We start from the raw sequence: 11,802 nt of genomic DNA on the forward strand, positions 1-11,802 counted from the left end.
TATTGGCAACAACAACAATTAACAATCCCACAAATGAAAGTCCAGCTCAAACCTCTGCTTCAGTTACAGGCACAAATACACCTACAGTGGCAACAACAACTGCATTCAGAATAACAACTGCACCTCTATCAAGCGTAACTATTGCATACACTAATACAGCTCTAAGCCAAACATCACTCCTTACCACAACAACTTCACCTCCAATAATCAAAACTGTGTCTCCAGAGACCATAACTACTGCTATCTCCACAACAGATGTAACTGTATCCCCAACTTTAACTCAAACAAAAACAACTGAACCTCCAAGAACCCCAGCTGCACCTATTACAACTATGACTGATCTTCCAACCACTACAATTCCAGCTGATACAGCTACAGCTCCAAGCACAACAACAGCCACCATTCCAAGCTCAACTGCAGCTCACACAACAACCACATTTGAAGTAACAACAGCAGGTCTTTCAAGAACAACCATGGATTCAAAAACTACAACTGCATCAACAACTACAACTGGAATTATTACAGGTCTCACCAATGCAGTAGAAGTTCCAGTAGTTCCAGTAACATCAGTTGTTCAGAATACAAATCCCAAACTCATGTAAGTTTTAGTTTTCTATTTTAACAACAAACAAAAATTTAGAAGTAATTAAATTGCAAAAAAAATGTAAGTACAATAACCAAATGGGTTTTATTTACAGATCTGGTTCAGCAGTGGTCATAAGCAAGCTGGTGTTCAACTCCTCATCTCCAGTCCCCAGTGAAGCTCTGGTCATCAGTGCTATCAACACTCTCCGTAATTCCAGAGAGTCACAGCTCAATGAATCAGTGAAGGTGGTGAATGTCACCTATGAGAGTAAGTTTCATCATTGTCAATTGAAATGAGTTTAAAATACAAATGCCTCTACTGGTTATGAATGTCTAACTTTGAAGGAATTAAAATGGGTATTTCTTTGCCAACAGAAATTTCTGATACCTCTTATGCTGTCATTTTTGAGATTAAGCTGAGTAATATCAGCATGCCAGAAAACCCTGAGCAAAGAAACAGCAGTTACGCACAAGTGCAAGATGTTGCCAATAATGCAGTAAGTATTCACCATTAATGAATATAGCAGACAGTTTCCAATATAAAATATCCATTATACAGCTTCTCCAGAGTTTAATAAATGATTTGATTTTCACTTGCAGCTGAACACTCTTCTGAATGAACCTGGCAGCCCAATGCAGCCCAGTTCATATAATTTCACGTAAGATGCAAGCTCACTTCATAATCATTATTTCATATGTCCTTACATTGTAGCTGGGAGGCCATAGGAAAAAAAAAAACTTTTAGAAAACGTGGATTAAAATGCCTTACAGATATATTCTGTTTTTTTTTCTGTAGAAGCACTTCAAACCAGATTGATGGCAGGATGGATTACACCTTCCAGGATGGAGATGTCATACAACCAGTCAGCTTCCTAAAACTGCTACTGCTACCGACCACTACCACATTGATTCCAGATACAACTACTGGTTTCGCTGTTACTGCTCCCAACCTCATGTAAATTTTGGTTTTCTATTTTAAGAACAATCAAAAGATGTAGAAGTAATTATATTGCAAAAATTTTAATACAATAAACTAAACGGTTTTATTTACAGATCTGGTTCAGCAGTGGTCATAAGCAAGCTGGTGTTCAACTCCTCATCTCCAGTCCCCAGTGAAGCTCTGGTCCTCAGTGCTATCTACACTCTCCGTAATTCCAGAGAGTCACAGCTTAATGAATCAGTGAAGGTGGTGAATGTCACCTATGAGAGTAAGTTTCATCATTGTCAAATGAAATGGGTTTGAAATAGAAATGTGTCTACTGGTGCCTAGCTTTGAAGGAATTAAAATTGGTATTTCTTTGCCAACAGAAATTTCTGATACCTCCTATGCTGTCATTTTTGAGATTAAGCTGAGTAATATCAGCATGCCAGAAAACCCTGAGCAAAGAAACAACAGTTACGCACAAGTGCAAGATGTTGTCAATAATGCAGTAAGTATTCACCATTAATGAATACAGCAGTCAGTATCCAAAATAAAATATCCAATATAAAGCTTCTCCAGAGTGTAATGAATAATTTGATTTTCACTTGCAGCTGAACACTCTTCTGAATGAACCTGGCAGTCCAATGCAGCCCAAGTCATCTAATTTCATGTAAGATGCGTTCCTGACTTTGCAGTTTTAATTTTTTGTCTCTATACATGTACATGAAACACAAAATTAAAAATATATTTTCAGAAATTCTGGAATTCCATAACAGATATCTGTGTTTTTTTCCATGCAGGAGCACATCAACCCAGATTAATGGCAGGATGGATTACACTTTCCAGGATGGAGATGCCATGCAACCACTCAGCTTCCTACGTTTACTGACAGGTTTGTTAAAATTTATGATCTATAGATGCATAAATAATAAAATATATATATTTCACATTTCTCTTTTTAACGTTGATTTTTAGTGCCGTCGACTACCCCTGGTTCCACTGTGGCGCCTTCAAACCTAATGTAAGGTTTTGTGTTCCTTTTTTGATTAATAATCATTTATGAAGTTACATTTCAAATCCATTATCCTGAACAAGGTTATATAAGAAGTGGTGTTCTTTTCAGATCTGGTTCAGCAGTGGTCACAAGCAAGCTGGTATTCAGCTCCTCATCTCCAGTCCCCAGTGAAGCTCTGGTCATCAGTGCTATCAACACTCTCCGTAATTCCAGAGAGTCACAGCTCAATGAATCAGTGAAGGTGGTGAATGTCACCTATGAGAGTAAGTTTCATCATTGTCAATTGAAATGAGTTTAAAATACAAATGCCTCTACTGGTTATGAATGTCTAACTTTGAAGGAATTAAAATGGGTATTTCTTTGCCAACAGAAATTTCTGATACCTCTTATGCTGTCATTTTTGAGATTAAGCTGAGTAATATCAGCATGCCAGAAAACCCTGAGCAAAGAAACAGCAGTTACGCACAAGTGCAAGATGTTGCCAATAATGCAGTAAGTATTCACCATTAATGAATATAGCAGACAGTTTCCAATATAAAATATCCATTATACAGCTTCTCCAGAGTTTAATAAATGATTTGATTTTCACTTGCAGCTGAACACTCTTCTGAATGAACCTGGCAGCCCAATGCAGCCCAGTTCATATAATTTCACGTAAGATGCAAGCTCACTTCATAATCATTATTTCATATGTCCTTACATTGTAGCTGGGAGGCCATAGGAAAAAAAAAAACTTTTAGAAAACGTGGATTAAAATGCCTTACAGATATATTCTGTTTTTTTTTTCTGTAGAAGCACTTCAAACCAGATTGATGGCAGGATGGATTACACCTTCCAGGATGGAGATGTCATACAACCAGTCAGCTTCCTAAAACTGCTACTGCTACCGACCACTACCACATTGATTCCAGATACAACTACTGGTTTCGCTGTTACTGCTCCCAACCTCATGTAAATTTTGGTTTTCTATTTTAAGAACAATCAAAAGATGTAGAAGTAATTATATTGCAAAAATTTTAATACAATAAACCAAACGGTTTTATTTACAGATCTGGTTCAGCAGTGGTCATAAGCAAGCTGGTGTTCAACTCCTCATCTCCAGTCCCCAGTGAAGCTCTGGTCCTCAGTGCTATCTACACTCTCCGTAATTCCAGAGAGTCACAGCTTAATGAATCAGTGAAGGTGGTGAATGTCACCTATGAGAGTAAGTTTCATCATTGTCAAATGAAATGGGTTTGAAATAGAAATGTGTCTACTGGTGCCTAGCTTTGAAGGAATTAAAATTGGTATTTCTTTGCCAACAGAAATTTCTGATACCTCCTATGCTGTCATTTTTGAGATTAAGCTGAGTAATATCAGCATGCCAGAAAACCCTGAGCAAAGAAACAACAGTTACGCACAAGTGCAAGATGTTGTCAATAATGCAGTAAGTATTCACCATTAATGAATACAGCAGTCAGTATCCAAAATAAAATATCCAATATAAAGCTTCTCCAGAGTGTAATGAATAATTTGATTTTCACTTGCAGCTGAACACTCTTCTGAATGAACCTGGCAGTCCAATGCAGCCCAAGTCATCTAATTTCATGTAAGATGCGTTCCTGACTTTGCAGTTTTAATTTTTTGTCTCTATACATGTACATGAAACACAAAATTAAAAATATATTTTCAGAAATTCTGGAATTCTGTAACAGATATCTGTGTTTTTTTCCATGCAGGAGCACATCAACCCAGATTAATGGCAGGATGGATTACACTTTCCAGGATGGAGATGCCATGCAACCACTCAGCTTCCTACGTTTACTGACAGGTTTGTTAAAATTTATGATCTATAGATGCATAAATAATAAAATATATATATTTCACATTTCTCTTTTTAACGTTGATTTTTAGTGCCGTCGACTACCCCTGGTTCCACTGTGGCGCCTTCAAACCTAATGTAAGGTTTTGTGTTCCTTTTTTAATTAATAATCATTTATGAAGTTACATTTCAAATCCATTATCCTGAACAAGGTTATATAAGAAGTGGTGTTCTTTTCAGATCTGGTTCAGCAGTGGTCACAAGCAAGCTGGTATTCAGCTCCTCATCTCCAGTCCCCAGTGAAGCTCTGGTCCTCAGTGCTATCAACACTCTCCGTAATTCCAGAGAGTCACAGCTCAATGAATCAGTGAAGGTGGTGAATGTCACCTATGAGAGTAAGTTTCATCATTGTCAATTGAAATGGGTTTAAAATACAAATGTTTCTACTGGTGGTGAATGTCTAGCTTTGAAGGAATTAAAATGGGTATTTCTTTGCCAACAGAAATTTCTGAAACCTCCTATGCTGTCATTTTTGAGATTAAGCTGAGTAATATCAGCATGCCAGAAAACCCTGAGCAAAGAAACAACAGTTACGCACAAGTGCAAGATGTTGTCAATAATGCAGTAAGTATTCACCATTAATGAATACAGCAGTCAGTATCCAAAATAAAATATCCAATATAAAGCTTCTCCAGAGTTTAATGAATGATTTGATTTTCACTTGCAGCTGAACACTCTTCTGAATGAACCTGGCAGCCCAATGCAGCCCAAGTCATCTAATTTCATGTAAGATGCGTTCCTGACTTTGCAGTTTTAATTTTTTGTCTCTATACATGTACATGAAACACAAAATTAAAAATATATTTTCAGAAATTCTGGAATTCTGTAACAGATATCTGTGTTTTTCCCATGCAGGAGCACATCAACCCAGATTAATGGCAGGATGGATTACACTTTCCAGGATGGAGATGCCATGCAACCACTCAGCTTCCTACGTTTACTGACAGGTTTGTTAAAATTTATGATCTATAGTTGCATAAATAATAAAATATATATATTTCACATTTCTCTTTTTAACGTTGATTTTTAGTGCCGTCGACTACCCCTGGTTCCACTGTGGCGCCTTCAAACCTAATGTAAGGTTTTGTGTTCCTTTTTTAATTAATAATCATTTATGAAGTTACATTTCAAATCCATTATCCTGAACAAGGTTATATAAGAAGTGGTGTTCTTTTCAGATCTGGTTCAGCAGTGGTCACAAGCAAGCTGGTATTCAGCTCCTCATCTCCAGTCCCCAGTGAAGCTCTGGTCCTCAGTGCTATCAATACTCTCCGTAATTCCAGAGAGTCACATCTTAATGAATCAGTGAAGGTGGTGAATGTCACCTATGAGAGTAAGTTTCATCATTGTCAAATGAAATGGGTTTGAAATAGAAATGTGTCTACTGGTGCCTAGCTTTGAAGGAATTAAAATTGGTATTTCTTTGCCAACAGAAATTTCTGATACCTCCTATGCTGTCATTTTTGAGATTAAGCTGAGTAATATCAACATGCCAGAAAACCCTGAGCAAAGAAACAACAGTTACGCACAAGTGCAAGATGTTGTCAATAATGCAGTAAGTATTCACCATTAATGAATACAGCAGTCAGTATCCAAAATAAAATATCCAATATAAAGCTTCTCCAGAGTGTAATGAATAATTTGATTTTCACTTGCAGCTGAACACTCTTCTGAATGAACCTGGCAGTCCAATGCAGCCCAAGTCATCTAATTTCATGTAAGATGCGTTCCTGACTTTGCAGTTTTAATTTTTTGTCTCTATACATGTACATGAAACACAAAATTAAAAATATATTTTCAGAAATTCTGGAATTCTGTAACAGATATCTGTGTTTTTTTCCATGCAGGAGCACATCAACCCAGATTAATGGCAGGATGGATTACACTTTCCAGGATGGAGATGCCATGCAACCACTCAGCTTCCTACGTTTACTGACAGGTTTGTTAAAATTTATGATCTATAGATGCATAAATAATAAAATATATATATTTCACATTTCTCTTTTTAACGTTGATTTTTAGTGCCGTCGACTACCCCTGGTTCCACTGTGGCGCCTTCAAACCTAATGTAAGGTTTTGTGTTCCTTTTTTAATTAATAATCATTTATGAAGTTACATTTCAAATCCATTATCCTGAACAAGGTTATATAAGAAGTGGTGTTCTTTTCAGATCTGGTTCAGCAGTGGTCACAAGCAAGCTGGTATTCAGCTCCTCATCTCCAGTCCCCAGTGAAGCTCTGGTCCTCAGTGCTATCAACACTCTCCGTAATTCCAGAGAGTCACAGCTCAATGAATCAGTGAAGGTGGTGAATGTCACCTATGAGAGTAAGTTTCATCATTGTCAATTGAAATGGGTTTAAAATACAAATGTTTCTACTGGTGGTGAATGTCTAGCTTTGAAGGAATTAAAATGGGTATTTCTTTGCCAACAGAAATTTCTGAAACCTCCTATGCTGTCATTTTTGAGATTAAGCTGAGTAATATCAGCATGCCAGAAAACCCTGAGCAAAGAAACAACAGTTACGCACAAGTGCAAGATGTTGTCAATAATGCAGTAAGTATTCACCATTAATGAATACAGCAGTCAGTATCCAAAATAAAATATCCAATATAAAGCTTCTCCAGAGTTTAATGAATGATTTGATTTTCACTTGCAGCTGAACACTCTTCTGAATGAACCTGGCAGCCCAATGCAGCCCAAGTCATCTAATTTCATGTAAGATGCGTTCCTGACTTTGCAGTTTTAATTTTTTGTCTCTATACATGTACATGAAACACAAAATTAAAAATATATTTTCAGAAATTCTGGAATTCTGTAACAGATATCTGTGTTTTTCCCATGCAGGAGCACATCAACCCAGATTAATGGCAGGATGGATTACACTTTCCAGGATGGAGATGCCATGCAACCACTCAGCTTCCTACGTTTACTGACAGGTTTGTTAAAATTTATGATCTATAGTTGCATAAATAATAAAATATATATATTTCACATTTCTCTTTTTAACGTTGATTTTTAGTGCCGTCGACTACCCCTGGTTCCACTGTGGCGCCTTCAAACCTAATGTAAGGTTTTGTGTTCCTTTTTTAATTAATAATCATTTATGAAGTTACATTTCAAATCCATTATCCTGAACAAGGTTATATAAGAAGTGGTGTTCTTTTCAGATCTGGTTCAGCAGTGGTCACAAGCAAGCTGGTATTCAGCTCCTCATCTCCAGTCCCCAGTGAAGCTCTGGTCCTCAGTGCTATCAATACTCTCCGTAATTCCAGAGAGTCACAGCTCAATGAATCAGTGAAGGTGGTGAATGTCACCTATGAGAGTTAGTATCATCATCTTTACCTGAAAAGCTTTTTAAATATTAAAGCGTTAAATTTTGACCTAATTAACAAAACAAAAAACTTGTATATCCAAACAGAAATCACGTCAACCTCCTATGCTGTCATCTTTAAGTTTAATCTGAGTAATATCAGCATGTCAAAGAATCCTGAGCTAAGAAACGACACATATCTGCAAGCTCAGGGTGTCGTCAATTCAGCGGTAAGAACAGGGCATTAACCGAATAGAGGTTTTAGGTCCAATATAATTGTTCTCCAGAGTTTCATGTATCTTTGATTTTTCTTCTGCAGCTGAACACTCTTCTGAATAAACCTGAAAGTCCAGCTTTGAATCCCAAGTCATCCAACTTCATGTAAGATGCAGACAGACTTAATGTATAGCATATGTACTCACATTGTACATTGTTAAAGCAATATTAAAAACATAAAGTGCATTTACTCACAAACTCACAAAAGAAAAACATCTTGGCACATAAGGTTCCCTAACAGATGTCTTCTGTTTTTCCTACAGAAGCACATCAAACCAAATTGAGGGCAGGATGGATTACACCTTCCAGGATGGAGATGCCATTCAACCAGTCAGCTTTCTAAATGAGCTTCGTTTACAGACAGGTTTGTCAAAACTGACAAAAGTTAGCAAATGTTGTAACTGCTAGGCTCCTCCATTAATCATTGCTTTCTTTTACAGTCTTAACAACAACCAGTACTCCACGGACTGTGTAAGAGCAGTGATTTCAGTCTGAAATGTAATTTATTTATTTATTTAAATTTATTTTAACTTCATATCTTAATGTATATTATTTGACATCTTTGTAGGCTTGGCAGAGCAATTATATATATTCGACTCGTGTTTGTAACAACGGGCCCCCTGCCAAATCCAGAAAAGGTTCTGCAGGTGGCCAACACTCTGTTGACCACTCGTCTGACAACTAAAGAAGACACCACACTGAGTGATCCTGTGAGCTTTATCAATATCACATATACGAGTGAGTTTTTCTCTCCTGGTTTTTGTTCTGAATATTTATTTAAATTAATTTTAAATAACATTAAGGAATGCATTAGTGGAATTTCACCACCCACATGTAACTGAACAACTAATTAATTGTATATTATGTCTTTTAAGAAATTAATGAGACGGCCTATGCTCTCAACTTTGGATTTGAAATCAGCAATATAACCATGTCTGAGAAACCTGAACTCAGGAATGGCACCCACCTTACAGTACAAAACTCTATAAACGCATTGGTGAGTTGGAGACGTTTTCAATAGAGTAATGTTTTACAAGCACTGATTTTTCCACTTCTCTCTCTCTTTTTCATTTACTACATTAACCTCGACATATATATAAACAAATTCATACTTTTTTTCAGCTGGGCAAGATCCTCCTTAGTAACTCCTCAGCTCCTCTCATTAAAATCCAAGAGGCTGATTTCACGTAAGTTCTGACTTACTTTCTACCATAATTTGAGCAAATATGTCCTAATGGAGTTTTTTTTTTTTTATATGAATACATGGCTTGTGACTATTGACTTTAGTTTCTCATTGTACATTTTAATCTCCCAACAGGGGTAATTCCACTGTAATTCAGGCCAATGTAGTATATGTTTTCTCACCAAGTGACATCTCGCAACCCAGCGTCTTTGTTCAAGAACTTATCCAACTTAGCGAAGGTATTACCATATCCCTGCTGCACTGTCAATATGGCCTAGCTTCCATTTTTTTTTAAGTTGTCGTGTTTGTTGTCAAATGCTGTAATTCAAATTGTGATTCTTCTCTATTAATTATTACTTTTGTTTTACAGCGACTACTACGACAAGTACAGTGACTACCACGACAAGCACAACACCACAGATCTTGTAAGACCAATGAGAGTTTTTTTTTTTTTTTTAAAAGCTAGTTTTCATTTTCTGTGTTTATATTCCAATTATTTATCATCTTTTTTTTAATGCAGGATTAGGAAGGCGATTATTAAAATTCGTCTAGAGTTTATCACACTGGGCCCAAGACCAAGTGAGAGCATGGTTCTAGATGTAGTCAAATCTTTGGTGGCCGCAAATCTCACAATTGCACTAAGCACCCGAGAACTAACCGTGAATGATCCTGTGACCTTGGCGAATGTTGCATATTTGGGTGAGTTTTTCTCTCTTTTCATTCTCATTTTTATTGTGAATATAACATTTGTATTGCGAATAGTGTATCTGTTGTAATTGTGTAGGCCTTATTTATGGCTTCCTTTGAAGGAAAGTTATAATTTAAACAGTCAGTAATAATGGATAATGAAAATGGATAATGAAATATCATGACTCATGTATAGTAACTTAACAAATTATTTTTATTTTATCTTTTTAAGCCATTAATGACACTGCCTACGCACTCATCTTTGCATATGAAATCAAAGAAGTATCCATGACAGATGCAAAAAGGCTTGAAGCCTATCAAGAAATCCAAATTAAGATAAATGCTTTGGTGAGTTGGAGAGGCTGTTATAGATATTGTGATCCTGAAATTGAAATTTTAATCACATTAACCTGTTGTATTTTATTGCTGCACTCCACAGGTGACTCAGATCCTAAAGGAACCCTCGAGTATTGTGCTCCTTCCAGCCAATTTCACGTTAGTTCTGATCCACTGCTTTTTACTTGAGAAGAAATGCCTAAATTAATTTAAGAAAACTGCTTTTATTGATGTGATGTTTTTGATACATGGGTGAATGAATGGTAAGATCATTTTTTTTATTATTTCCTTTTGTTTATCATTGTACGTTTTTGAATCTCTCCGCAGGGAAAATAGCACCGTGATTGAAGCCAGTGCTCTGTATGTTTTCTCACAACATGACAGCAACGCAGTGTCCGGGTTTTTGGTCAATACCCTTTTCACAGTTTTCACCACACCATTTCCAACCACCATAAACACTACAATCTCAAACAACGGTACAAATGCAGCATGGGTTGTGGCTATCATTGTCCCCGTTGCTATTGTCATCGGACTTGTACCTTGCTGGATTCTTCTTTGCGTAAGTATTGTACAAATTGAATGTCGAATATGTGCACTGGTAGTGACTACAGGCATACAAATAGACATAGATCTGTTTTTAAATGTGGTATATAATTGTATATGTACAGCTCATTAAAATGTTTTGAAGTGTTTAAAATTTCTTGCCAGGATGTTAAATCTCGCTTTGTCTGTTTATGTGTTTAGTGTTTGCTGTGTGGTTGCTGTGCAGCAATCAGAAGACGCTGGCACAGAAGACGGTCATACAATGTACAGTACACCACCCGACACAGCCTCTTCTAGAGAGATCAGAGATATTTTACAAAAACAGGACTGAACACCCATGAAAACATAGCAATAACAATTTAAGCTTTGGATATTGGATGTTCAATATGCAATTCAATACTGCCTCTTCTGTAGTAATTAAACTACTATCTTAATGCTTCTTTTATAAATTATTTATTTGATTATGCCTGTTTTGCTAGACAAACAGGTTCTCCATAAATGGTTCCTAAATGTGATGTTTTCATATGTTGTATGTAGTGTATAATGAAATGGTATTGATTTTATGTATTTGTATTTATTTATAATATTCTGCAAAGATTACAGTTAATAATCTTTTGCAAATTATGAGTCTGCTTGGCATTACACATTTAATTTAAAGGGACACAGGTGAAATGTTGGAATTACAGTTATTTATTCACACTGCATGCACTTTATCTTTATAAATGGAAAGTAAACATGGACAGTATAAGCAAACTCATGATCTAAAGGAGATAAAACAAACTCATGTGACTGGCATGAAAATTGTGAACTGCAAAACTGTAATAAAAACACTTGATCAATAAAGATTACAGAGCAATACAGAAGTTTGTGTTTCTCTTTATAATGTAAAATAATGGTTACTCATTATTGGTCCTTAGTCTTGTACATCAAAGCTGTTTATATGGTTAACAATGTTATCCAGCATTATCCGTTTTTTCCATTAGATAAAAAAAATTGTTTGTTTTGTAAAGTTTGACATGACAAGATATTGCAGCACAAAGCCCTGAAATGTGTCAAACATACACATACTTCAAAACAGTCATT

General features: G+C 36.2%; 2 protein-coding genes across 2 annotated transcripts; both read left to right on the forward strand.

Moving 5' to 3' along the window:
- Window positions 1-332: 332 nt before the first annotated feature.
- On the forward strand, window positions 333-5,856 carry LOC141336846 (uncharacterized). The gene is made up of 26 exons (XM_073842575.1): window positions 333-598; window positions 699-853; window positions 961-1,082; window positions 1,186-1,244; window positions 1,382-1,540; window positions 1,639-1,793; window positions 1,894-2,015; window positions 2,119-2,177; window positions 2,308-2,399; window positions 2,483-2,528; window positions 2,631-2,785; window positions 2,893-3,014; window positions 3,118-3,176; window positions 3,315-3,473; window positions 3,572-3,726; window positions 3,827-3,948; window positions 4,052-4,110; window positions 4,241-4,332; window positions 4,416-4,461; window positions 4,564-4,718; window positions 4,826-4,947; window positions 5,051-5,109; window positions 5,239-5,330; window positions 5,414-5,459; window positions 5,562-5,716; window positions 5,852-5,856. Exons 1-26 carry the CDS (start codon window positions 333-335, stop codon window positions 5,854-5,856), a joined length of 2,838 nt encoding a protein of 945 aa, XP_073698676.1.
- LOC141337336 (uncharacterized) lies at window positions 5,823-11,564 on the forward strand. The gene is made up of 24 exons (XM_073843130.1): window positions 5,823-5,938; window positions 6,042-6,100; window positions 6,231-6,322; window positions 6,406-6,451; window positions 6,554-6,708; window positions 6,816-6,937; window positions 7,041-7,099; window positions 7,229-7,320; window positions 7,404-7,449; window positions 7,552-7,706; window positions 7,803-7,924; window positions 8,014-8,075; window positions 8,234-8,334; window positions 8,411-8,441; window positions 8,539-8,708; window positions 8,846-8,967; window positions 9,093-9,157; window positions 9,289-9,392; window positions 9,524-9,578; window positions 9,674-9,852; window positions 10,073-10,188; window positions 10,280-10,335; window positions 10,504-10,735; window positions 10,921-11,564. Exons 1-24 carry the CDS (start codon window positions 5,873-5,875, stop codon window positions 11,014-11,016), a joined length of 2,403 nt encoding a protein of 800 aa, XP_073699231.1. The 5' UTR covers window positions 5,823-5,872; the 3' UTR covers window positions 11,017-11,564.
- The last annotated feature ends 238 nt before the right edge of the window (window positions 11,565-11,802 follow it).

Source organism: Garra rufa, chromosome 6 (assembly GCF_049309525.1).
Source record: "Garra rufa chromosome 6, GarRuf1.0, whole genome shotgun sequence".
Taxonomy (NCBI): domain Eukaryota; kingdom Metazoa; phylum Chordata; class Actinopteri; order Cypriniformes; family Cyprinidae; genus Garra; species Garra rufa.

Excerpts from the sequence above, each read along its gene's own strand:
- LOC141336846 (XM_073842575.1), top strand. The coding sequence starts at position 333 with ATGACTGATCTTCCAACCACTACAATTCCAGCTGATACAGCTACAGCT. Across the intron at positions 1,541-1,638 it reads GTTACTGCTCCCAACCTCAT|ATCTGGTTCAGCAGTGGTCA; the intron begins GTAAATTTTGGT and ends TTTTATTTACAG. Across the intron at positions 2,400-2,482 it reads CTTCCTACGTTTACTGACAG|TGCCGTCGACTACCCCTGGT; the intron begins GTTTGTTAAAAT and ends GTTGATTTTTAG.
- LOC141337336 (XM_073843130.1), top strand. The coding sequence starts at position 5,873 with ATGCCAGAAAACCCTGAGCAAAGAAACAACAGTTACGCACAAGTGCAA. Across the intron at positions 5,939-6,041 it reads AAGATGTTGTCAATAATGCA|CTGAACACTCTTCTGAATGA; the intron begins GTAAGTATTCAC and ends TTTCACTTGCAG. Across the intron at positions 6,452-6,553 it reads GTGGCGCCTTCAAACCTAAT|ATCTGGTTCAGCAGTGGTCA; the intron begins GTAAGGTTTTGT and ends TGTTCTTTTCAG.